The sequence below is a fragment of the Pezoporus flaviventris genome, unplaced genomic scaffold, assembly GCF_033815535.1.
Source record: "Pezoporus flaviventris isolate CSIRO_AGI_PZ_B2104156 unplaced genomic scaffold, CSIRO_AGI_Pfla_v1 ptg000007l, whole genome shotgun sequence".
NCBI classification, from domain to species: domain Eukaryota; kingdom Metazoa; phylum Chordata; class Aves; order Psittaciformes; family Psittacidae; genus Pezoporus; species Pezoporus flaviventris.
The window spans coordinates 1,563,973-1,591,366 of NW_026892555.1; the positions used below are offsets into that span (position 1 = coordinate 1,563,973).

The window sequence follows — 27,394 nt, forward strand, 5'->3', positions numbered from 1 at the left end:
ATGGACCTTAACACCATCCAGTTCCAACACCCCTGCCATGGGCAGGGACACCTCACACTAGACTGTGTCACCCAAGGCTTTGTCCAGCCTGGCCTTGAACACCACCAGGGATGGAGCATTCACAACCTCCCTGGGTAACCCATTCCAGTGCCTCACCACCCTTACAGTAAAGAACTTCTTCCTTATATCCAATCTAAACTTCCCTTGTTTGAGCCCATTACCCCTTGCCCTGTCACTACAGTCCCTAATGAAGGGAAATGAGTTGGACAGAAGGCTCTGTCCAACCTGGTCTTGAGCACTGCCAGGGATGGAGCATTCACCACTTCTTCAGGCAGCTTGTGCCTGCAGCTCAGAACCCTCACAGTAAAGAACTTCTTCCTTATATCTAACCTGAACTTCCCCTGTTCCAGTTTGAACCCATCACCCTTTGTCCTGTTGCTACAGTCCTTAATGAAGAGTCCCTCCCCAGCATCCTTATAGCCCCCTTCAGACACTGGCAGCTACTCTGAGGTCTCCACGCAGCTTCTCTTCTCCAGGCTGAACAGCCCCAGTGTTCTCAGCCTGTCTCCATACAGGAGGTGCTCCAGCCCCTGATCATCCTCGTGGCCTCCTCTGGACTTGCTCCAACAGCTCCATGTCCTTCTTATGTTGAGGACACCAGAACTGCACACAGTGCTGCAAGTGGGGTCTCACAAGAGCGGAGGGGCAGGATCACCTCCTTTGACCTGCTGATTTATGAGCCCAGGATACAGCTGGTTTCTGGACTGCAAGTGCAGACTGTGAAGGTTTCTTAATGGCCAGGTAGTCACAGCAGAACCAGAAAATATCCAGGTGCATCTAAGAGCCAGGAAGTGCATCTGAGCTTGGAGGGTGCAAAGTCTGCATGTAGAGCATGGCTGTGCTCTGGGGAGCCATGGCCCAGAATGAACCCAGGGAGACTGACTTCAGGGCAAAGAGCTGTGACAGAAAGGACCAAAGGGATCCTGCATGGGAACAAGGAGATGAAGCAAACATCTCTATACACCCCTTCTTCTCAGGATGCCGCTGTACTGCTGGGTTCAATCCCACTTTGAGATGGGGAAACAGTTCAAAGGAGAGACACAAAATTGATCCAGGGGCTAGAAAATCAGACAAAAGTTTTATGCTGAGAGGCATGTCTGATGGTTTGCTGCATGTGGGGGAGTTTTCAGTCGCCCACCCAAAGGCTCGGTGCCTGGAAGTGAAATTCAGACAAATTCAGCCTTAAAATAAGAGATGATCTCCTAGAAGAGAAGGCAATAAAGCATCTGAGCAGCTTGCTGGGGGAGGCAAGAGACTCAGCGTCACGGGGAATCTTTCAGGAAGATGAGTTGTCCTTCCTAACAGCACGTTGCCATCCAGCTTCTGGGAACAAAGCAAAACACATCAAGATGTGGCTTGGACAGGAGTTCAGATGAGCTCAGAGGGCTCATAAACAGCTGTAAACGTGCTGTTTGGTACATGGGGATGTCAGGTACCGGGCTGTTGATTCTCCAGCTGCTGCCCGTGTCCTCTGCATCAGTGTCCATATGGGACCGAGCACCACTCACCTCCCTGGCTTGACAAATCAGGTATTGTGTGTATCCCATCCCAGTTGTCACAGCTGCAAAAACCACAGGGCTCTCTGCATCCGAGAGGACAGAGTAATGTGTGGATCAGATAAGGACTTGCTGCTTGGGGGAGGTAAATGGGGACAATCAGGAACGGCTCAGCTGGTGCTGTTTGCTGAGCTAAATTAACATCACTCTGAATTGAATCAACATGGTCGAACCCAGGAACTGGGTCCTTCTTGCTCACGTGTACCCAGGAACAGCTGCTCTCCTTTGTGGCTGGAAGTGTTTTTACCCTATAAGCAGGTGCTATACAGCTATATGGTTATTTTTAATGCTGTGCCCATTGCACGGTAGTGGAGTAAGAGGTACAATTCTGCTGCTGCTTCTTCTTTTATTTCTGTATTTCTTTTACTCTCCAGGACTCTGAATTTCTTTCAAAAAGGGACTGCCCTTTAATTAAGGAATGTCTTAAATCAGGTCTCCTGGTGGAATAGTGTTTGGAAGCTGTGGCTGCTGGTTATCAGAGCTCATTCACTGCTTGGCCACAGGAAGCTGAAATACCACTGGATCATTTGAGCCAATGATGTTTATTGCCCTTCTGATCTAATTCCCACTGCTGTAATGGAAGATATTACAGAATACAGTTGGCTGGCTTGCTAATTCCCCTCTGCACTCACTCGCAGCTCTTTTGCCACTGTCAGTGCTAAATCTGTAGGTATTTAAATGATTATCTGTGAGGAGAGATGCCCTGGTGTTTATGGCAAATGGGCTCACGCTAATCAGTGCAGAACAGATTTAGAAGGTGCCTTAGGATGCTTGATTTACTGCCTCAGTACCAGCTTTAAGGAAAAGAGAAGGAGATAACAAGAAAGAAAGGGAGAGGAGAGAAGAAAGGGGAGAGCTGAGCACAAAAGCTTCAGTGCCTGAGGCAGTTTGCAGGCCTGGAACATGGTAGACATGTGCAGCCAGGCGTGTTGCTGCTCTCCTCTCTTCTCCCCAAGCCTGTCTTTTGCTGTGATGCTCTCAGAGGGCTCAGCGTGGCTGGCACCTCCCCAGCAGCTTGGGAGGATCGGGGCAGCTGAGCATTCCCCATCTGTCAAGCCTCCCCAGAATCCCTTGGGATGAGGAGGGCAGCATGAGAATCCATTCCTGGAGGGCAAAAGGATGCAGGGAAAGATGTGGCAGTGGCAACAGCACTGTGCCTCCCCTCATATCTGGGGTGCATGGTGTTGCATGTGGATGGAGGATACCTTCCCGTGAGTGATGTCTGTGATGCATGACCCTGTCCCTACCTGAACACACAGCATCAGTCAATGGGGTCAATGTATTTGCGCTGCAAGTCAAAGTCTGTCTTGTCATACCCTGCTTTTTCCCTGGAACACCAGGGCTCTGCAGCCAAAGGGATCATTGGGAAAGCTGATCCTCAGCTACTCACCCTCCCCAGCAGCCCATCTTACCTCTGGAGGGAGAGGATGTTGCCCACGTTGCGGTACAGCACGGTCCCCACCACGAAGACGGAGGAATCATCCGATGCTGCAGGACACCAAAGGAAAGGGAAGATAACAGCACTGAGACAATTGGGATGCCACTGGTCCCCATGGGACACCCAGCTGAAGGATCAGGCTTTGCACAGAGGGGTCTCTTGTGACATGGCCAATGCCAGCGTGATGATGGTAGGATGCAGTGCCTGTTGCCACCACACCGGATCTCCATTGGCACCAAGGAAGGGCTCAGCGCCTTTGGGGTGACCCAGCACCCTGGGCATCTGCCCTCGCACAAGGCTCACTCATCCTGAATGATTGTTCTGATGCTGCCCCATTAAGAAAACCCACTAATTCCTCCGACAGCACCACAGCAGATGAATCTGCAGGGCAGAAAGGTCTCTTGCAGCCACCCAGAGGCATTCGGACCCGTCCATAGCTATCAAGCCATTAGAGAGAAGAGCTGCATTTGGGCTGACAAGGGCAGCCAAGAAGGGGAGATGTCCCAGTGTGCCTGGTGTGACCCCACAACTCATGTACCACCTCGGGAGGTCATGGTCCCAGATGAGCCTCTAAATCATCTGTGTGACCTCTGGGCACATCATTTGAACTCCTTCTCCTCCTTGTCCCCTTCTGCATCATGGTGTCCAGCTGAAAACAGCAAGATCTTCCCCATATAAAGCACAAGCAGCGGAGGCAGCCCTGAAGCCAAATTTGAAGGGGGAGAAAAAGCAAATGACTGGGTAAAAACAAAGGCTGAAGAAGGGGAATCACCCTGAGGAGGGGCTTCTCTGATGTCTCGTACCGTAGTTGAATTTATACAGCTCCCTTTCCATCGGTGCAGAGCAAACACAACTCTGCATGCCTACCTTCCTCTTTGTCAAAGCGAGCTCAGGTTTGGGATAGCTGGTGGAAACATAACCAGGAGATACTGACAGACAGGCTTGCAGAGCAATCACATAAGCCTCAGTTCTTTTGGAAAGCTGGGACAGCCTTTTGGCCTTTCCCATGAATCCCTATGCAAACAAGGATCCTGCTGCCTTCAAAAGGTTTTCCCTCTTTATGCTCAGAAGATGCAGTAGGGCATTCACAGAAGCAATGTGCGCTCCCATGAGACTGTGAGCATGAAAAACCCTGGGTTATCACAGCACCCTCCCAAGAAGGCAAAGGATCCTGGTTGTAACAGAGGTGGCTAATTGCCCCTATTCCCTGCAGCCAAAGAAAGGTGAGGATCACAACTAGTAGAGGTGCATCTCTACTGTTAAACACTGAGTAAACCCTCAAAATGATATTACCAGTGTAGGAGACAACAGAGCCATGGGTAGTATGCAGGAAACCATGGAGAAGTGAAGACCAATGGGAGGTTGGGTCTTCAGGGTAGATGTTAGCTTTGGTTTCCACATTGACTACTGCTGGAGGCCCCTACAACAGCTCTGTGTGAGGATGCTTCTAAGAGAAATCTGGATAACAGCACCATGGGGCAGCAGATGAGGCCACTCCTCAGCCCCTTAGGATCAGCCCTGCCTATGTCTGGTGCCAGCAGTTTTCCAACAAGTGATTAAAGGTCTTCGAAGGTGAAGGCTCCACAACATCCTCAGACAAGCTGTAATAACCCTCCCCAACTTCTCCCAGGGAGTTAACACTGTCTTCAAGGCACAATCAAACACAAGGAGTGCTTGACGTGGTCCTTGTTCTGCCACTGTTTACCCTTGGGGTGTTACTTGGCTGTTCTTGGCCTCAGGCTCCCCAAGTAGGAATGATGGCTGCATTGTTTCCATCCCTAATAGGGAAGCCCATGACAAGAGCTCCTGGTACAAGAAAAAAAGACCACAGGTCTTCTGACAGCAACAACTCACAGTCTCTGGTGCAGCAGCCAGCACCTTGCTCTATCAAGCCACTAGGACCGCCCACAGCAAGCACCAAGGCATCTAGAAGGAGAACCCACCATTTACCAGCAATAGGCCCAACTTAAGGGTCCTGCTTTTAAAAAGTCAGGGCTCAATCCTGTCTAACACTAAAGTTCTCTGCCACAAGATGAGCACTGTGTGTTGGTTCCTGCGACTTCCATCCAGGTAAAGGCTCCAGCAGAGCATCCCCGAGTCCTTCAGATCAGCTTGACTGATGCACCCACTTCCACTCCACACTCTACCTCCTTCTCCTGTGGAGTCAGTGACCTCAGTGATAAATGCCCATGCATTTCATTTCTGAGGGCAGTAATCTGCCGTAAATCCACAGTCTAGCAAAGCTTGTCCATGCAGAAGACCCAGACCCATTGGTTGCTCAGCCAGCACTTACCCCAGCCCAGCACTTACCCACTTACTCAGCCCAGCATTTACCCCCCACTGCTTACCCTTAGGCGGCCTTATCAGAGCTAGATCCAGTCTTGGAGTCCATCTACAGCATTGTTTGCCTACATGGCCGTGCTGATAGGTGGCAGAACCATGGCCCTATAGCACCTTCCTTTCTTGCACTGGTTTATCATTCTTATAGGGTACCCACTAAGGCAGCCACTGTTCACTACCACTAATTGTAACCCAGCATATTCATGGAGGTGTGAGAGACTCCATTCAGCACCCAACATAGCCCACAGAGGATTACAGACTCAGCTCAGCACCCACATGCATCAATGACAGAGTGACCCAGCAACACAGGGATGTTTCCATTTCTTCCCATGTTCAGAAGCCTTGGAAGAAGCAATCCTCAATGCGGCATTGACCTGACTTTTTGTGTCAGCTCCTGCTCTTTCCTAAATATGTTGCTTATTTAGAAGATACACATCCACATCCAGGTCCTAAACCTGCTCCTGAACTTTTGCAAGGAGTTTAGGTTTGATTCTTGGTCAGGTCATATCTAAAAGTCTTATTTGCATTCAGCAATGCTTTTGGTGATCAAGCTTTTGTTGGCAAATCCAGCCCACAGAAAGGGACAATTTGAAGACCAACCAAATGGAAGTTAAAAAGACATTTTCTTTCGGAGTGCCCTGGTTGTGCTGCCTACCTGTCAGCCCTGAAGACAGGATGCTCTTGGAGACAGTGACCTTGTCCTCCGAGTTCTTGGCCCAGTCCACCATGCCCCTCCAGCCTTTCATGGGGAAGGTGATGTCAGTTGCTGCATTAGCAGGCATTTTGTGAATGCCGAGGACTAGAGGGAAGCGAGGAACAAAAGCAATAAGCATAACCAGCCTCAATACATTCCCATGTGCTGAAAAACCCATGGGAAGCAATAGTGGGAAATCAGAGAGCAGAACAAGTGAGGTTTGATCTTGATAGCTATAGCAGTGATGTTATTTCAGGTAATGTCTATGTATGAAAGAAGATGACACAAGCTATTAGGACTCATGCCTCTGTTCATTGAAAAGGACCTGCCTGCATTAAACCTGGTCAGTCTACTCCAGCTCTTGTCTCCAGCAGTGGCCAGTAGCTGCTGTCAAGAAGGTGTGAGGAAGAACAGGGCAAGGCAACTCTCGGTTTGTCCTCCCAGCTTCCAATAATCAGCAGGACTTCCTCAGCTAGTGGCTGTATCCAGATCATCAACTTTAACAGCCACCAATGGACCTCTCCTTTGTGCATTTTCCTAAGCCCATCATGAACCCATCTGTACTTCTTGGCTTCTTCAACATCCTCTGGCAACAAGTCCCATGCTGTGATTGTGCACAGAGCATAAATCAAATACTGCCTGCTGTTTGCTTGCTGCCTGATCAGCTCATTGGCTGCTCTGCGGTTCTGTTACAGAAATAAGAGGAAGCCACTAGTTCTGCTCAGTTAATCATCTGTTCTCCATTCATGCTTCTATAGATATCTCTCAGATCTATCTGGGGACATCTTGCTGAAGTCCTAACTTACTTGGAGAAAAGCCACCCCATCTTTATGAATAGCCATGCATTTTCCAGACTTTTAAATGTTCCACTGCCTTCTGCTTTCCCTCCTTCCCTCCCCACAGCCCAGGTTATACATACTGCACTGTAAGTACAGCTTCCTGGGGTCTCTGCCCAGCATGGGGAGTGCAAATCCACTCACCGAGGTTGTCCGTCACTTGGTAGGAATCCCGGAAATCCTTCATGCGAAAACCAATGACATCAATGAAATCCTCCATGAGCCTGAACAGCTCCTTGGCATTTGGTCCTATCTGCAGAGAGACAGAGAATACTTAGTAGCATAGATACTAATGAGCACAGCAGGAGTTTCTCTGAGGGCAGCGGTTTCCGTCCTCATGTGTGTACTGGAAGCATATTCTGGTTATAATGGAGTATCATGGTGCTGTGAAGAATGAGGATTGAGAAATCCTAAACGGAAGCCTAGAAAAAATACAAAGAACAGGGCAAGAAATGGTAATATGACTTTCAGATTGATAAAACTTAGGGTGGAGGGCAATATCTCAAAGCAAAGGGAAATATTTGAGACTTTCTGGAGCAGAAGATAACCTACCCATCTCTTTTCCTTCCTTAGGTTTACCTCTACTAGCAGAAAACCCATCCAGAGCAAATAAGATACAGTTCATCTTAAGATACATGTTCATTATGGTCCTGTTCCTGTTCAAGAAAAGAAACATGCTAGGACAGACTCTTAGCAGCCATGCTTTAATGCATGCTCCACTTGCTTTCCAAGTCCATTGACTGGAGTATTTGGCCCAACCTAGTTGTCAGCAAGGCAGAGGCATTTGCAATTGCACATCCAGACACATCATGCCAGAGAGTGAAGATTTGTCCATGTTGCTATATTGAAGGTTTGCCCTTTGACAAAAGCTTTTCCCAAGCCTTAGACTTCCCTGAAACATAGGTGTTGTGATACTTGGTTTGGGAAACTATTTGGGCTACTTCTGATAGTTGGGTAGGATGTTACCTACTGAGAGGGAGCCCAAAAAACATTGCCTTCCACCAAGATAGTTAAAAAACAACCACACCAAAGGACCTCCATGGTCTGTTGACTCCTAAGCACCAGATCACATAATCCTATCCACAGAAAAATATCTGGTTTTGAGCTTTCCTGTTTTGCTGTCAGGATCTCACTCTCCAAATAACCAAGTTGCTTCATCTTGGGCCCAGGCTGTCTTGGAGCTTCTCTGTCTCTTTTGTCTTTCCTTGTGTTTCCCCAGTGATGACGATATTGGCAACATCTCTTCTTTGCCTGCGTTTTGCCAGACTAACACAAAGCTGTTAAACAGTAACTAGTCTTGCAGTGGCATGTTTAATAAATAATAATCCACTTGAAACGAGCTGTGCTGACTGCTTATCAAAGCACATTTGCCTCCAGGGGCTTAGCAAATACCACGGGAGGCTGAAGAAAAGCAGTTCAGCTCCTTATATCTCTTCTTTTCCACCACTTTCACAGTGTTTTCAGTTCCTCACCATAATCCAGACCTTCTGAGGTGTCAGAGCAGAGCCAAAGGAACAGTTGGGGACAAGCAGGACAGCAGGATGGGATGGAAGCAGAAGGAAGCCTGAGCCATTGACTGGATAGGCAAGGAGCACAGGGGTAGCCATGCATGTCTCTCTCTCTGCCTGTCTAAAGAAAGCTAGGTAGGGCTAAAACTGTATGAGGATCAGATTAGAAAGCCCTGCCAGTACCGCAGGTGTACACAGAAGGAGAAGTGACTGAGGAAGCTATTTTTAACATTAGACTTTCATATTCTATTATAGTTTGAAATCACAAGGTCAAACCAACTCCACGCTACAGTGACCATTGTCCTTGACGATTTTATCATATAATGACCAACCAAACCTCCTCAAAACCCATGTTAGCCCTTCACTGAATGCTTTTTTTCTGGGTTCTTTGGGGTTTATTTTCCCTGAACCACATCTCTGTCCAGGGGGACACAGGGTTTTGGGATGCGACTCTTCAACAGAGCTGGGTTTACCTTTAATGAGCAAATTGTGAGGCAAAGACCTTGTTTTAAAAGAACTGGTTAATCTTACGAAACATGGAGTGTTAGTTTGGTCCCACAGCTTTTAGGAAGGACAGAGACTGCCAAAACCTCTGTTGCCATCCAGTTCATGAAGATTTCTGTGTCTTAAAGTCATGGTGTTGGGCTTTCACGTTGGTTCCCACCGAAATACATGCCAGGCAAACATTGTCCCCATGATGGTTCCACTCCTTGTGCAGGTGATGCTGGCAGCAGGCTGGGCTGTATCTGTCTATAGGTGTAAAGAGGAGGTTGTACAGGGAAAGCCGGTGGGAATGAATTATAACTGAGAGTAAGCAGCAGTTGTTTTTAAGGGGATCAACAGGGTTTCCCTGTTGTCATGACAACTTGACAGTCTCTTCTGCACTGTGCTGAAATATGTACACCCACCTTTAGGCTTGAAACTGAGGATTTGGTCGCAGACTCGTGGGGTAACAGGCTGATTCATTTTGGTCATCTGGTCCAAGCTGCCTGCTCAAGCAGGACCACCTACAGCCACTTGACCAGAACCATGTCCATGTGGTCCTCTGTCCCAGCTGGAGACAGGCCATGTCATCCTCTTCCAAATGTAATGGGAAAACAACAGATCTCAAGGAGAAAAGAGGAGGACACTTTCAAAAGGCTCAGCTCCTGGTGGAGTTTGTGTTGCATGAAGGAAATGTATTCAAGTCTTTGTCTCATGTTCTGGACTGCCAATGATTGTGCCAAAAACTGCTGTTTGGAGTTTTTCCCAGAGGCTTTCCTGGCTGGCGTAGATAGAACTGGATTCTGGGGTTTGCTTTTTGTGCTGGGTGCTTTTTTCTTCATTGTTTGGTATTTCTAGACCTCTCTGAAGGATTCTGCAGCAACAAGAAGTGGTTAAAAAGGAGTTTTCCGTGTTCTGACCCGTACCTCTATGTACCTTCCACAGTACTGTGATCTCTCACAAAGGCTGAATTATATTCCTTGTCCAGGTTATTTTGTACTTTGAGCTGGTGTTTGTGTCCCAGGTGCAATACTGAGGAATGGACGTGGAAGGAATGAGCTTAATCATGTGCCCATTCACCTGACCTGAGGGTCTAAGTCAGAACTATTTCACTCTGATGCAATGCCCAAAAGCTATAGTGAGATGACAACATCGAGTAGCACAAAGGGTCACCAAGGGAATGGAAAAGGGATAAGGAAAGATCTGTCACAAGCCCAAGCAGAGAGTTCAACTGTGGTTGAAGAGATAAGGGCCAAATACAACACAGAAAATCAAAGAATACCTCCCCCAATACATGAGAGTTTAGCTACAGAATTATTCAACAGGATCCCCAACATAGAGAAAATCATAGAATCATAGAATAGTTAGAGTTGGAAAGGACCTTAAGATCATCTAGTTCCAAACTAAAATATAATACAACCCTTGCTCAGCTCATGCTGAGCAGAATCAAAATCTCAGCTGAGTGAAGCCCAGTTCCGAACTATGAAAATCCTTCCTATCCTGCATAATTTTAGCCAGGAACTCAAACCCACGTAAACCCACATCTTCATCTTGGCAAGAGGAAAGAGTGGAATTGCAGCGAGCCAGCAGAGTTATCAATCAGATCAAACCTGACCTCTGTGAGCTACCCAGAATTTGGTATTTACCACCACTTTTACACTGTTCTTCATGCAGAAGCTCTGGCTTAGTTCTGAGATCCTGTTGATCACTTAATAACTCCGTAAGTATGACTCAGCCTGGCACTAAGCTCACCCACATGATCAGCTGCATGAATCAGCTGATTGGCAGTCAACTCTGAAGCTGGCTACAGCTGACTGCCTGAGTTGTCCCTTTCATCACAAAGATTTATCCAAGAACATCCATTAGTGCATGGAGAAGGTATTCTGTGGTTAAAACAGATGTACGTTGCACACAGCACACTGTGGGCAAGAAGAGCTAGAAGGTCATGTAGACCCTTGGAAGCTCCCCTTGTCATGGCTTAAGCCTATGCTGAAAGCTTGTTTTGTTACAGGGAAAGCACTGAAAATCCATACCAGCTGAGCTTCCTCCCATTTTTCCCGGTTTTCCTCCATTAAAAGATTGCTGATGATCTGGACAAAGTTCTGGAGAAAGGAGATAAAAGAGGTAAAAAAAGGTGGTTAGGCAAATGGAGCCCAGACTGGGAAGGATACAGTGGTTCATGAGGAGCATATGAGAATCATGTTGCCATGTTCCCATTCCCAAAGGGTCCCACAGCATTTCACAGGCCTCTGACCTTGAGGATGTTAATGGCATAACAGGTTGTAACAAGGCCTTTTTCACTATGACTGCTATATCTGCTAAGGCATCGGACGGGGAATATGTCTTGTATCCACATTACTGATGGTTTTTAAGAACAGATTAGGGAGATGTGTGACAGAAACTTATTAAAAACAGATTATCTTGCCCTGTATAAATCCCTTCCTATATTATTTTTTACTATTTCTGTTATTTCCAGCATAAGGAAACTTTATGATGTTCTTTAGTCTGTGACCAGGCAAGAGAAGCAGTGATTGATCAAGAGGGTAGTATCTTTACAGCACACTATGAGAAGCAAAGAGATAAGATATTTCAAGATCATTGATTTTCTTCTTCTGTTTTTACCACCCTTTGCAGATCCTGGAAGATCAGTTTAATGTTTCAAGCCATTGGGTGATAACCTGTCCCAAGAGTATATCTTGTAGTCACTCTGCATGGAACTGATGAAAGTAAAAACCTGGGATGAGAAACCATCAAGGCATTCTCCTATATCAGCATCCAGGCACCAAATACTATAGGATCATCTTACCTCTAGTCATTAGACTGAAATCCCTTCCAAATAATGTTCTCATCTCAATTAAACCCTACATTAAAGGGCTATCAGGTTACAACAGTTCAGAGTGACTTTGATTTTCAAGTTCTTAACTTATAAGCAAGGGGGAGCCACCTCAAAAGGAGAGTTTGTTAATGCACAAGGACACTTGGGCAGCAAACACTCTGGCTTTTCATCAGCACTGTAATCACACTCTGAACACTCACACACATCTGCAGTCTGGCCTTGGTCTCCAGCATATGCACCTCAGCTCACCTGCACATCCCCAGAAGTTGGGCTATAATAAGCCCTGCGGAAGATCTCTGTCACATTCCTGAGTACGTCAATGGTGGACAATAGGTCCCCGCTGTAGCTGGTCCCATCCTGGGAGATTTCCACAAGGTTTTGGAGCACGTCTGACAGCCCATCTCCCATAAAGCCACGCTGAGCTTTGGAAAGATGCTCCCTGGTCTGAGAAAGAGAATGAAAGATGACAAACTTGAAGGACCAAGCCAAGTTAATGAGCTCAGTGAAGGAATTGCTGGGGGAAGGTTCTTGACCTTCCCTGTAACTCAGTGTGCAGATTAGATGAATCTGACAATCTTGGCTGGCCTGAAAGTCTGTGGTATTTTCAAACGTAAGAAAGCAGAAGTGAAATTTGCTGCATGCCCGTGAAGGAAAGGTTGTGCATAGGACCAGAAGAGATTATTCTACTACACAGACGCTATTCTGTTCATATCCTAAAGCCATCTAGGAGAATCTTGTTTTCTTATAACCAATTTGGTACTATTTGTAGCTTGTCCTGAATAGGAGAGAGTGGTTCTCATAAAGGCAGTGCTGTTTAAAGGCAAGCCACAAGAGACCAGCAGGAATTCATCACAAAACTGAACTTAAGACTAACAAAAATAAGTGGCTCATTCAAAGGTGATACAGTTACAGCGATTCGTACTGATAATGTGATATGAAAGGCCTGGTAGAACTTCTATTCTACCAAGCTAGATAATCAAGTACACAGTGAGGAACCATTCTTTGTCCATACAGAGCCCATGTTTCATAAGTTCAGCAGACAAAAACAGTAAGAGAAAAGAGATGACATCTCCCTTTCACATGGAAATCAACCATAGAATCATGGAATACCGGGTTGGAAAGGACCTCAAGGATCATCTGGTCCAACCTTATGCTGCTTTCCTTCCTTTTTGTAAGTGTAGTAGAGTAACAAGCATTTGGGGGGGATCCCAAACCTGCTGAGCTGAGAAGCTGGTCTGCCTTACCATCATCTGTATGTTCCTGTAATCAATAGAAACACACTTGATGTATGTTGGAGGGTCCCAATAAGCTATCCCTTCTTCATCTAAAATGCATCTTCGAAGGATCAGCCCTGGAAGTGGAAAGAAACAGGGTGAGAAGCAGGATGAGAAGACAAGCACCTTCATGGAGCTCATCCAGAATTGGTCAGTGCATCCATGTAGGGATACCTATAAGCATTAAGGGCATCTGAAGATGCCTGAACAACACGTGCAAGCACATAGGGGAGTATTTTTATTTCCTTCTGCATTTTCTTATTGAGGGGCAGGAGAGCAAAAGGAGAAGGGAACAAACCCCAAACCTAACAAACTGGACATTGACTAGTGAAGGTGAAAGGTTTCTTCTGCCCTAGAGGGCAGCTTTGGTCCTGGTTAAGGAAGTCCCACGAGCCTCCCCAGGTGGCATGCTCTGGTACTTGCAACTAAACCAGCCACAGTGGCTTGTGCTGCCTACACAGTCTTGAGGAAAACAAACACCCAACAGCAGCATCTTGCATCAGCTGAAGAGCTCTACAAGCTGCTAGCAGTCCTCCCCCAGGTCTTTCCATAGCTTCAGACTACAGTGGGTTTTGCAGTGTTAATCACATGCCTTTGCGATGCAGAGGAACAGACTTAGCAGCAAAGAGGAAGGGAAGAGTGATCACCTTTCCCAAGCTGCCATTCAGAGTGTCTCCGAGGAGCAACTTTATTGGGTCCACAATCCCATGACTACCACTAAACAATTCAGTGACCTTTCCATGGCTGCAGCCCTTCTTCTAGGATAGCATTTGGGATGACACTGGCTGTCCCAAGCTATGTGATTTAGACCTGCAGGGTTTTTGTCTCTATTTGACAACCTCACTCAAACAAAACAAAACCTTTATGCTCATTATTGACCCTGCTACCCCGTTTCTGTTCCTTCATGGAAGTCAGAAACATCCAACTGAGGACAAGCTCCATCAGCATGTCTCCTGGAGCTTTCTTTGCACTGTTTTTCCCTCCTTATGGGAACACATGGCTATAGCCACAACAGATGACAGATAAAGTCATAATGTATCAGGATGCCCAGTTCCTGCCGCTTCACACCACCATGATCAGACTGTCAACTTGAGCACCTGAAGAAGCGTTTAGGGAGTTGCTATGGTTCCTAAGGAGAGGAAAACACCTAAGTGTGAATAAACAGTGCAATTCAGATTTCCTACTTTCAGATATTAACTTCTTTTAAGGGCAGTGGAGAGAAATATAACACCCAATTCTAGGGGACTTTAATAAAGCTCTACCTGCTTTTGCAGAGTTACTTGTAGATAATGGGGAGAACATACTGCAGTAACCCTTAATTGCAAAGCTGCCCCAGGGTTAAACAGTAGGTTTATGGGACACCACATCACGTTCTCTAGTATGAACCAAGAAGGACCACAGAAACCCAGCTCTGTGTGAAGGGAGGGAAATCCGTTTGCTTGTCCTGCCCTCCAACAACCAGGCTCTCCTCATCCAGGAGGCAAAGGATAAAAGATACCCCAGGAGTGGTCCAGCCCCACAGCCAAGGGATTCAGTCATCCTTACCGGTGGCATTGCGAGGACACCGGACAGCAGCAGCATCCCCAGCGGGCGTCTCTTTCCAAACCACAGGGCCAAGGCTTTCTTCATCACAGATTTCATGGGGCTCTGCAAGGAAGGAAAAACTCAATTGATAAAGCCTCCTCATAAGGGATGCAGAGAAGGGAATGGGAAGAAGAGACAAAGGAATGTAGTCTGGAAGGAACGGCACTGAGGAGGTGAACTCCCAGCTCGAAGCTGCTTTGTGCATGGCCCCTGACAAAGCCATCTGATCTCACTGAATTTGCTCTGCCTGTCTGTAAACTGGGAATCCATCCATTCTGAAGGTAACAACTTGAGAAAGTCCACTAGCACGCTTGTGGCAGCTCTTTGCAAGAAAGCTGTTGCTACAGCCCACTAAAGAGCTGGGTGTTTCTTTTCATGAGCACCCTTTCTGCGTGAACTCCATGGGTCCAGACTCCCTCCATCCTTCATGATCACCACCTTCAGGGCTGGATGTGTCTAAAATGAGGCTTGGCATAGATATATTGTAGTAATAATGAAGGAAAGAGACAACAAGTAGATGAAAAGACATCACAGAGTCATAGAATCATAGAATAGTTAGGGTTGGAAAGGACTTTAAGATCATCCAGTTCCACCCCCCCTGCCATGGGCAGGGGCACCTCACACTAAAACATGTCACCCCACTAACACATATCTCCTGGGTGGACTTCATTCAGGTCTCTGGCTTATGCAAGGACACAGGGAGAAGGTCTGAGCACCACCAGGCTGGACTTGTATCAGCAGCACATTTCCAATCACTGCTGCAGAGTCCAGGAGGCTGCAGAAATGTGTTTTGAGACATCATATTAAAAACTCTTTGGAAGGAGGTTTTCGGATGTTTCCATCTGTAGGAGGAGCTGAGTTGTCCCCAGAGTTGGTGGGACCTGGGAAAAGAACATTCGCCACAAGAGAGCTTTGTGCTGAGAAACTCAGCACTTACAGCACGTAAAACAGAGGGAGCCATGAGGATGATGTTAAAGCTTTTTATCACTCCTGAAGGTGAGGTTCAGGAGGAGAAACACCTTCATTTAATGGTTTTTGATGCAGATTTTATTTGCTGTGCAGGTGAAACTACCAATGACAAGGAAGCTGAGTGTGTGCCTGCAACTGGTCAGCAAAGGCAGCCACAAAGCCAAACCTGTTGAGCTTCCTTCCCATACATTAAAGTGCTGCCCATACCAGGGTCCGATGGTTCCAGCAGAGACATGTCAAGATTGTAGAGAAAATGTTCATAGAATCATAGAATGGTTTGTGTTGGAAAGGACCTTAAGGTCACCCAGTTCCAGCCTCCTGCCATGGCCAGGAGCACCTCACACTAAACTATGTCACCCAAGGCTCTGTCCAACCCAGCCTTGAGCACTGCCAGGGATGGAGCATTCACAACTTCCCACGACAGCCATTCCAGTGCCTCACCACCCTTACAGTAAAGAACTTCCTCCTTATATCCAATCTAAGCTTCCCCTGTTTCAGTTTGAACCCGTTACCCCTTGTCCTATCACTACAGTCCCTAACGAAGGGTCCCTCCCCAGCATCCTTATAGGCCCCCTTCATCTGTCATAAAGAGGAGGGAGCCCTTGAGTTTTCAAGTTGCTCCCAAGAGAGCTGCTGGGCAGCAATGACCTGAAGGCTTCCTTCTAAAAGGGACTGTGCAATGGATGTGCTTACATAGGTCATCTCAGGACCTTCATGGGTATAAATGCCTTGGATGGAGCATTCACTACTTTGGGCAACCTGTGTCAGTGCCTCACCACCCTCACAGTAAAGAACTTGTTATATCCAGCCTGAACTTCCCCTGTTTCAGTTTGAACCCATCACCCCTTCTCCTATCACTGCAATCCCTGATGAAGAGTCCTTCTTCTTTGAAGGATTCATTCAAGACCCAAAAGCTGCCTAAACATCACTGCTCCTGAAATCAAGCTCCAAAGCTATCTGGCTCCAGCCCCAGCTGCAGATTCCTCCGCAGTAGAAACTGTAATGAACAAGTTACCATCTCTGCTTGGAGACAGATGCTCCTTCCCGTTTTTAAATTCCCTTTTGAGTGATCACTATTGTAATGAAATCCTGAAGGAGAAGCAGAGCCCCTGCTGCTCTCTGCACATTTTCAGAACTATTTCCTATGCCAGCAGCTTCAGTGGATAAGGCAGAACATGAGTGAAAAAGAAGCAGCTTCATTTCCAACCTGTTGACATGAAGCTGTAGGACAGATACATTAAGTTATTCAATTGTGACTGGCACATGGTCACGCAGAGAGCCTGTGGCAGAGGGGGAGATCAATGCAAAACTGCCTCCTGGAACAGTGCTCACAGATTCTCCATATCAAACTGTGGTCCAAACGAGGGTTTAGGGCATGGGAAGCTTCTACCATCCTCAGCAACAAGACAAAAAGCACATCAAAAAAACAGAGAGGGGCTGTGTTCACATCCGACCTCTCCTTTCTCCTCCTCTGACCTGTCAAACCTTGCTTGTCTCCTCACCACTGAAGTCTCCCTGGGGACCGCTGAGGGATGCTGTGGATCAGAGATACTCTTTAGAGATACACTGATTGGCGTTGTCTTGCCAGCAAGCACAGAAGCAATTCCCAGGCCAGGGAATTATCCTCTTTCTCTTATTTCGGCTTTTTCTTTTGATGTTGCTTCATAAGAAACCCCTTTTTACCAGAGTAACAGGGAGATGTTAATAACTAACCCAATTAAGCTCAATTCTTCTGTTCAAATCAAATCATGTCGGCATTTGATACTTTCTCGAGAACTAATTGAGTGGGAATCTGGTGATTCCCCACACTTCCCTTTCGTTGCAAGCTAATGACTGCAGTGAGACCCTTCTGGTGTTGAACCCTAGCAGGGCTCAGTCCCTGAGACATGCCTTTTCCTTTTGAGCACTGTGTAGGCACCAGCCCCTGCAGAAAAAGAAGAAAAGATTGGACTTGTTCTGCCAGGGCCCCAGCTGGCACACACTGAAGCTGAACTAAATCTGCATCACTCCATAGACACCACGAGACAACCCCGTGCTAAGCTTTTCTATTGCGAGGAAGAGCTTTGTGGCTGAGTTAGAAGAGATTCTCACACGCCACTGCTAATTGAAAGGCACAGCTTGTAAGGAGAGGTGATGCCTTTTATTGGAGTTTGGCTGGGAAGAGTGAATATGCTGTCACACAGGCTCTTTTCCTGTTATCTTCGAGCTAAACGTGCTGCAACTTCCACGCTGAAGTGCTTTGGCTTTCATCTCTGGCTTCAGCAGTTTGCAAAGGAGTAGGGGGGTCAGCTGCCTTCAACATCCAGATCCACCCTCAGCACCAAACTGCTCGCTCTGTGCCGAGATCCAGCCTGTCTTTTAGGGGGATGCTCCTTCTCACCAGGATACCGCTGTGAGAATCCTTCCTGTCTCTCACTGAGCTGCTCTGACAATTAGTTACCCTTTTGGTCAAACATCAGGGCCTGTTATGATCAATGCAATCTGACTGCCAGCATCACACAGGCCACTGATTCCCCACCAGCAATTCCGACTTGGACTGAGAAAGAAAACAGAAATGGTGCACAGACCTTTTTCCTGGCCTCTGAATACTGTGTGAGAGGCAGACAGAAGCATTCCCATTTCCAAGTATTTGTTCCTGCTTATTTTTCACATTAAATCCCGTATTTTCTCTTGTTCTACAGCTCGCTTGCCCTCTGTTAAGGCTTTTTTACCCTTTTTCTCAAATGGATGCTACAGCTGGAGGAGGGTAAGGTTGGGTAAGGCTCTGACAGATGTGGACACATCTGTCTGTTCTTTAAATTGCCATTGGTGTATAGGTCTTCCAGAGGCTAAGGAAAGGGTGAGAAACCACTGCAGCATCCTCAGTGCTCAACTGCTTCATGGGCTTCAGACTCTGATACCAGTTTTTGATATCAAACAGTGTCTTTCTTTTATGACTCTGCAGGAATGTGAAGATGAAAAATATCAATGCTAGACTGGTGGGACTTACCAAACATTCACTGAAATCAGCATGGTCACACCGGCTTCTGCAATGATTAAATGAAGCCCTTGGCTAGGTTTTGGGCAGAGCCTGACTTGATCACAACTTGTTGCATTCAGCTCTCTTGACACAGGACATGGAATCTCTTTCCAAAGTCCCCCGCATGCAAAGGAAAGAATGAGAGGTCTGAGGTTACATACCAGGACACCTTCTGTCATTGCACTGCTTATACTCCTCCTTGGGGCCCTGGCAAGTCTGTCCACCGAAGAAAGGTCCATAGCACACACGGTCACGTCTCTGAGTCCCACCTCCACACGTTGCAGTGCAGCTGCCCCACACTCCCCAAGCCTGCCACTTCCCGTCCACTGGAGACAAAAGAGAGGAGAGAAACAGCCTGTCATGTCCCAAACACAATGTGCAACAGAAGGAGGCAAGGTCTCAAGGTGAGCAGTGGAACATAGGGTGAGTAGAGCAACACTTGGTGTGAAGGGAGGTTTCCTGCTTGGATCCTCAACAGGTACGAAATCAGGGTGTGTTCTTTCCCACTGCAGCAGCCCTCTAATAGTTGTGGGTGTTCTTGTGTTTCCTCTCAATATCCTCACTCCCTGCAAAACCAACCCTATCTCTTTCCTTGGGCTCAGATTTGGGGCTATGCTCATGAACACTCTACAGGCAGGCAGGGATTCAACCAGTCTGGCAGTCAAAGTCCATACCTTGAGATGTGTTGGGATGTACAATGTATGGGTGAATACACACCTTCCCAGAGAAGGTCTGGCTTTGAGATTTAGACCAGCAGAGGCCTTGGGTGAGAAAACCATGAAAACATCAAATAAATCTCCCTTCATCTGTTTCCATTTCACTGTTGTTTCATGTGCTTTGGAAACAGGCTTGGGATGTTGCCTCATTCCACTGTATCTTCTCCCAACATCTTTACACGTTCAATGGAAATGCTACCTCTTTTGCATTCACAATGGCATTTATCAAAATGCTGCTCCTTTTACATTAACAATGGCATTTATCAAAGCACTATAAAATGTTAATTAGCCTTCATAATAAGCCTGCAATGTAGGGAAACAACAACTCAGTGACAGAAATAGAGCAAGGACCTAAGTTTGCCGATTACTCTTTGGGTTTTAATTAGGAGTTAACGCATTATTATGGGTCAAATAAATCCTTCTGGGAGGGTGGGAGATCCCTCTTTTCTCCAGAAAGAGGGACAGCTCCAACCTCTGGTGTTTTCTTTTAGTGACACCGTATGCGGTTCAATACGTGACCAGCATTGCTTTGATAGATAACTCAGAAACCAGTGTCTAAAAACAAGTGAGGCCCTTTGTCTCTGAAGATCTCCATAAGTTACAAAGAAGGACTAAGATGCCTAAACATCAAAACATACTAGTGACAATGTAGGAAAGTCCAATACCTGTGTTAAATACTACTTATGCTCTGCTGCAGATGGTGATGCTACCAGAGAAGATAGGGATTCCCTGAGGAAACAGGTATATCAGGCTGAAGATCCACTGGCTTGTGAATAGAGAGATCAATACTTGCTTACCTGAGCAAGGTATAAGAAGTGCCTCAAACATGTGAACTGTTTCTGGCTGTCCTTATTCTCTGGGAAAGGGGAGAAAGCCCTTTTCCATCTCAGATGTCCTCTCCTTCTCAGTCCCCTGATCTAATAGGGATCTCTAACCCAGGGAGAGGCAGGGAATCAGCCAGGAAAAGCAGGGCAAGAAAAATCAGTTGCTGATCAGTCTTGAAGGCTTCTTGATGGTCAAGCCTTCTCTCCAGGTTGGAATATTTCTCACACCAGCTGACCCAATCTGCCCCTTTGCAATGACCTTCCCCATGTGTAAAACAAGCAGCAAACTGCAACTCTATAGTGCTGGTATCGGTGTGATAAATGCAGATTTATGTGCTAGGTGTGCTCTAGTATCTGCTTCAGTTTTCATTGCTTCTCCTGCATGAAATGACTCTTTTGGAGCCCATGGTCCAAGTTATGAAGATGAGGTGATTATTCTGAATGTAAGGTGCTGGCTGCAACAGCTGGGACAGCAAGAATGATTACTATTAATGTTATTATTGCTGTTATTATTACTACTATTTTAAGATACAGCTAGATGACTAAAGTAAATGATAAGTCTTAGATATATAGGTATGAATCAACGCTTCATTGTGCCAGACCTTGTCATATACAAGGTTCAAAGCTGTGATACAATGGAGGTTGCTTCCCTGTTCACTTCAACTATACCTAGGAGTGGTAAATTGGTAGGAGAAGAGGAACACAAAGCAAAAAAAAGGAGAAAAGTTGAAGCATTATGGTGTGAAGGAAAGAGATTAATTGATATTTTGGTGGGGTTTTTAAGCACACGCTGAAAACTGGTATCTAAGGTTAGAAAGCCACATCCCCTGTGGGTAATCACTCACCTCCCTGGGGTCCCCTGGAGCATTTGCCAGCTATGGATTCTGACTGGCATGGTCCATTGGTATGATCCAAAATCTCTTTTTTACTGCATTAGTGGTGAAAACTGCAGTTCTTCACCAAAGAAAGATTCTACAAAGCCTGCCTAGGACTGCAGAGAAAGATGAGCCAAGAGAAAGCAGAAGTCGTTGGTCACTGACCTGGGCATTGGCGTAGGAAGCAGTCTCTGGTTTCCACCCAGTGTCCCTGGCATTCGGCCCCCCCATAGGAAGGTCCATTGCACTCCCTCGTCCGCTGCTGGGTACCGTTGGAGCAGGAGGCCGAGCAGGAGCTCCAGCTCGACCATTCATTCCAGTTGCCGTCCACTGAGTGGCCCAAAGAGAGAAAACAGAGCGGAATGTGAAAATCGCTCCCTCTGGAAAGAGGAATGTGCAAGAAAGAGTCTCCGGCCTTTGCCTGCAAGGGACCAAGGCAGGGGAGGACAAATCAGAGTCAGGAGAAAGGGCGAAGATCACTAAGAAAACATTCAGACAACTGTGGCAATGGCCATTTGTTAGGACATTCTGCAACCTTTGATGGGTTTGTTATGGCCCATCAGGATGCAAGTACCATAACACTTCAGTTTTTATGTCCACACTCTACCTAATCCCTTGAAAGTTGAAATTATTGATATTATACATTCCATCCTTAAAGTCAGAACTAATAATATTGCCAGTCACAACACAACATCAAAATAGAGAGCATAGATCATGTTTGCACTGAAAATTGTGAAGGAACCAATACATTACCATGCCATTTCCTATTTCAGGCAATCAGCACTTTTTGAGGGAACCCATTTTTCACCAAAGCAGTGCTTGGGACTGCAGGGAGGGAACTTTGACAAGCACCCAGATGCTCTGTTTGCCATTAAGGCACATGCAGAAACTTGAATCACAGTGTTATTCATAGGAATTCACGCTGGCAGCAGGGAAATGCTTGGAGCAAAGGTGTGCTCCAACAGACGACCACGAGCAGTGCATGTGTGTGGTCAATGTACTTCTCTCACGGCTGAATTAACACTGACAGGCTTGATATGTCTCTACACAACAGTGCCTTTGATAATTAAATAGAGGAAGGAGGGACAAGACAGGCACAGGGACGTGGTTGGAGAGAAACATGAATACATCTTATTAGCCTCGTACAGTGCGAGGCATTCCCAAGTGTGACAGCTACACCCTAATTGGTCCCTGATCAACAGATCCATCACCCAGGCTGCTGTTCCTGGAGCTCTTCTTTCTCATTAGCAACGGTCATCATACTCTGTTTAGCTCTCATTAGCTGCCAGATCTCACTCAGGAAAACAACCTGAATCCATCCCTGAAAAGCCTGAATTCTGGCTCTAATCACGTTGCTGCAGATCGCAGCTCATTCTATTTGACTTTGTTTGTCAGCCCATGCAAAATGTATGCAACCTGGCCTCCTATGTAATGTGCAAGGACTCAAACAGTTCTGAATGATCCTCATCGCAATAGAGAAGCTTTTTGTTTGCAAGCATGTAAAAAAACCCCATCAAATAGATCCATTTAAGCAACTGTTTAACTCAGAGGGGCTCACGTGAGCTCAGAAAGTGTGAAAAATCAGGCAGGCATAAAGGTGCTTGTTTTTAGCAATCCAAGCTCAATGTTTTCATAAGGCATAAATTCAAGGCATCATATCAGTGCCTATCAATCCTAAAGAGGGGAAATGCAAGAAGTGGTGACTGACAGGTGATTCCTTACTGGAAATGATCCAAAACCCCACAAAGGAGATCCTACCAGGTATAAATTAGCGTGTTTTCTCTGACTGAAAGTAGTGTGGATTGATGGCATCTGCCCATCATTATAATTCCCCTTTGTTGCATTTAACAAAGTAGATGCTGCATTTAACAGAAGAGTTGTGTTTACCAAAAAATAGTTGAATTTACTAAAACCCTACCTGCTGTGGTCATTGGCAGTGGTCATTGGCAGCTTACCCTAAGCATGAGCATTGAGAGGTGGGGAAATGAAAGAAAGCCATATCCATAAACTGATCATTCAGCTGGGGATAGGGAACAGGTAATTTCCTTTGAGATGAGAGATTATTTATTCACAGACTGTCATTTCAAAGCTGCTTGAAAGAATGGAGCAACGGAGGTGGTCATTTTGCACATCCAGCTGCTTGCACTGATGTAAAGATATCTTCTGGGTAAGATGCTGAAGAGTCTCCATCATGGCCAAAGCAAAGACTTTGTCCCACTGCAGTGTAAGTCTATCATTGGAGTCTGGCTGGTGTAGTCTATGCAGAGACTGGTATGGTCTTCCCCCTTTTCCTTCTCTCTAAAAAGGACTTGAGGCTCAGCCTGCATTATCTACTGCTCGGGAGGAACAAAAGCTCTGTTGTCCCTGCAGCAGAGCGAGTTTATCACTGGTAGTAATAAATCCTCAGAGCAGGGCAGTAATAAGCAGTCTGAGTGTCTGGTGTGTCAAGCGTTGAGCAGGGCCCATTGTTGAGCATCAATGGTTCCCTCAATGCCGCCCTCATTTGGCACAGCAAAGGCACCTAATTGTCTTTGTGGCATTCATTAGAGGTCTTGCAGTTGGGCTGCTTGTCTTTTCCACCACGGTGTTTCCTTTGCTGCGGTGTATCCAAATGTTTATTTGTATTTAAATGAGTTATGGATCAATGTTAGCTCAGGATGCGCTTCATTGCCCAAGCGATGCTAGGTCTGACTTCTTGAATTTGTCTTTTTATGACAGAGACAATTTGGTGTGTCTGGGATGTTCTCATTCCCAATAGAGCCTTCTGGACAGCAGCCAGAAACCCAAGGAGAGTTATCTGAGGTGAAAGCTGGGTGGGAAATAGCAAGAAGCTTCTCACTAATGCTTTCACAAAGTTCCCATCACTCCCACAATCCCTCTCCTCCTCTGGGGACATAGTAATGTCTCATAATGATTCTCATTAGACTGGAGAAATGTCAGTTGACTTTACCCTGGGAGAAGGAGGGAATGGTGGGGAGCTCCCTCACGTTCAGATGATGGTCACCAGGACCCCAGAGTTACATTTATACAGACTCTGGTAAAACCAGTCTGAATCAGGAGCAGAAACCCACAGGAACATAAATGGATTTCCAATGGATAAAAGCCGTTTCATCTTGAGATTTCTTTCTGGTGTTTCAAAGCAAAACTCAAGGAGAGGCATTTGGAAGTGAAATCCAGGGGTAGGGAAAAGGTCCTTCTATGCCATATTTTAATACTTTTAATACTTAAAAGCACTTTAAGTGTTTAATATTTAACACTTAAAACTATTGAAATATGGCATGGAAGGCTCTCAGGAGTCTCTTATTTTGTCTCACCATCCAAAGCAGGATCAGGCATAGAGAAAATGTGCTTGTATAGGGGATTAATGCATAGCAAGCTCCCAGGAGTCCTTTAGTCTGTCTCATCATCCAAAGCGGGATCAGGTACAGAGAAATCTTGCATATACAGTGAATTAGTGCATGTGTATTGCTAGCAAGAGAAACTATTAATTCCAGCACAAGCCCAGTCAGGCAAAATAACTTTAAACCTTTCACCAGAGATAACAAGTGGAAAGCTTAAGATGTGCTTGGAAATAGCAGTGATAGATGAGCTAGTCCAGATCCAACCTGTATAATGTGTGCTCTGTAAGTTATTACACAGGGCAAATCTGAACTGAAGACAACACTGAGCTGAATAGCCCCAGAAAGCACCTCTAGATTGTTCCTTCAATGGGTCCTTATAGAGGATTCTCCCTGGGACAGTGCAGACCGTGTTGTGATCCAGCTGAGACAGCTACAGACCCTCTCCATGAGCCGTGTGTGGGCATCTTTGGAGGTGGGGAGACCTGTCGGAGGGAAGGTCTCTAATCTCTAACTGCCTTACCTGGGCAAAGCGCGATGTTGCAGAACTTGGTTTGCTTCTCCGGGCCCTCACAGGGGTTCCCACCAAACTGAGGGGGTTTGCATGTGCGGGTCCGGTCCCTGTATCCTCTCCCACATGTGGAAGAGCACAAGCTCCATGGAGACCACTCATCCCAGGTGCCGTGCACTGCAATCAAAGCAGAAGAAATAAGTTTTCCTTTCCAAAGGAGGCCTGAAGAAGTGCTTGACTCCATAGAGAACATCATCTTCCCACCCAGAACAAGTAGTTTGGGAAGGCCACGAGTAAACCAACCCAAAACGTACAAGAGATCTTTTATGCTTTGGTATTGACACAGAGTGTCTGTTACTTTTTGGACTAATTGAAATAAATCATCATGCAATTACAATTGACCCTATTTCTTTTCAGACCTTTGAGCCAAGAGAAAAGGGCATATTTTGAGCAAAAGACACAATTGCCTAGAGAGGAACAAAAAAAGAAGCCCCAGCACCACTCCTGGGGAAGAAGCATCACCATCACTTTGTCACTTGTTACCCTTATATCCTTCCCTCAACATGTTTTCTCATTAAATCATCCAAAGCTACATCATTTTTAAGCTCTCAGAAAAGCTGTAGTCTGACTACTAATTACTGTCAGTGACACATAGGAGCAAAGCAAGGGAGACCTGGAAGAACAAAATGGGATGGGCAATACACTCTAGTAGTGCTCAGGCCATCACTGGCACCTCCTTAAATTAGACAGCTAAAGCCTTCTAATCTATATTAATCTCATTTTCTCCAATCTAATCTAATCTTATGTGGTCTGGTTATTTATGGAAGGTTTATCAGTGTAATCTCTAGAGGCCAAATGTTAGAAGAGTGTACTGATCTCTCTTAAGGGACTTGATCCCTTCCAGTTTTACTGGAGAAGCTAATGCAAAGTCAATAATGCTTCAAGGATAAAAACCACACAAACAGGAACTTTTCCTGTCCTTCACCAGTTGCCGACAGCAGCTGATGCACCAGATTCAGCAAAGGGTGTTCAAACCTAACGTGTTGCAGTTGTTTCCAGGCACCTTGTGTGGTAAGAGGTGACTGGAGGAGGCTCTGGCATAGGGTGCCCAGAGAAGTGGTAAATGCTCCATCCCTGGCAGTGTTCAAGGCCAGGCTGGATGAAGCCTTAGGCGGCATGGTTTAGTGTGAGGTGTCCCTGCCCATGGCAGGGGAGTTGGAACTAGACAATCTTAAGCTCCTTTCCAACCCTAACTATTCTATGATTCTATGAAATGCAGGAAAGAGCATAGAAAAACAGCTTTGTGGTTTCACCATTGTAGGATTAACTCCAAACAAGTGTATGGCCAGTTAGTAATAACACACCTAGTTTAACAGATGAAATTATGTCCAGGCTCCCCAGACTGTGCTTTTCCACCAAAACTGGGGAAGAAAGAGTATGGAAACAGAGATGACGTCTGGTTCCATTCATAACCATACCAGCAGCCTGAGTTTTTCAGGCTGATTTTGCTATGATATGCCCAGTGTGGTGTCTGGGAGACTTAAAGTGTCAACTGGTGCTTCCCTTTTCCAGCCTGCCCCATGATTGGAAACACCTCAAGGAGCACATGCCGTTCGGATGTACTGTGTTCATTAACTTTAGATATCATCAAATCATAGAATAAATCATAGACTGGTTTGGGTTGGAAGGGACCTTAAAGATCATAGGATCATAGGATTGTCTGGGTTGGAATGGACACCTTCCACTAGAGAAGGTTGCTCCAAGCCCTGTCCAACCTGGCCTTGAACACTGCCAGGGATGGGGCAGCCACAGCTTCTCTGAGCAACATGGTCCAATGCCTCACCACCTCATAGTGAATAAATTCTTCTGAATATCTAATCTAGATCTCCCCTTTTATAACTTAAAGCCATTCCCCCTTACCCTGTCATCTCACGCCCTCTCCAGCTTTCTTGTAGGATCATCCATACCACACAAAACAAGTGCCCATCTAATAGCGCTAGGTCTAGCAAGGTCTGGATGAGACTTTAGGGTAAAAAGAGAAGGAAAAGGAAACAAAACCATCTCCCTCCAAGACAATATCACAGTGGAGACATCACAGGCAGCCAATCCTTTGGGCATCTCCATTCCCCTCCTGACCACCATCCATGGAGTGCTCAGCCCACCTGGACACACGGCGGAGTTGTTGCACTGTCTCTGCTCCCGGAGAGGGCCGCTGCACTGAGTGCTGTAGGAAGACGACACGCAGAATCTGGTCCTGGTCTGCCAGCCCTCCCCACAGGTAGTCGAACACACGCTCCATGGGGACCACTCCTCAGCCGCAGGGTCACCTGTTGGGGTGGGAGAAGAAGGTGAGGATGTTGGCATACTTTGTACCTGGATCTCCAGGGCAATGCTTTCCGAGTTACACTTCCCAAGTTGCTGGTGTGAAGCTCTGCAACGTGTCCCATATGGGGTGGACAAAAAGGGTGCAAGGGCATTGGTGAGAGAATGTGAGGGCTGGCAATGGGATAAAAAGGTTTTACTCCATTTACTC

At 46.3% G+C, this 27,394-nt stretch overlaps 1 protein-coding gene across 2 annotated transcripts in view; it reads right to left on the minus strand.

Annotated features, from left to right (window-relative positions):
- The window catches only part of ADGRB1 (adhesion G protein-coupled receptor B1), a 285,153-nt gene that overhangs the window by 122,670 nt on the left and 135,089 nt on the right, over nt 1–27,394 (minus strand). For both annotated transcript variants that reach the window (XM_061447600.1, XM_061447599.1), the window contains exons 5-15: nt 27,024–27,188; nt 24,874–25,038; nt 21,178–21,342; nt 18,759–18,923; nt 14,571–14,672; nt 12,996–13,102; nt 12,001–12,195; nt 10,949–11,017; nt 7,069–7,177; nt 6,050–6,193; nt 3,029–3,104 (exon numbers count right to left, since the gene is read on the minus strand). In XM_061447600.1, coding sequence (XP_061303584.1) covers nt 3,029–3,104; nt 6,050–6,193; nt 7,069–7,177; nt 10,949–11,017; nt 12,001–12,195; nt 12,996–13,102; nt 14,571–14,672; nt 18,759–18,923; nt 21,178–21,342; nt 24,874–25,038; nt 27,024–27,188 — 1,462 coding nt within the window. The remainder of the gene's footprint in view (nt 1–3,028; nt 3,105–6,049; nt 6,194–7,068; nt 7,178–10,948; nt 11,018–12,000; nt 12,196–12,995; nt 13,103–14,570; nt 14,673–18,758; nt 18,924–21,177; nt 21,343–24,873; nt 25,039–27,023; nt 27,189–27,394) is intronic.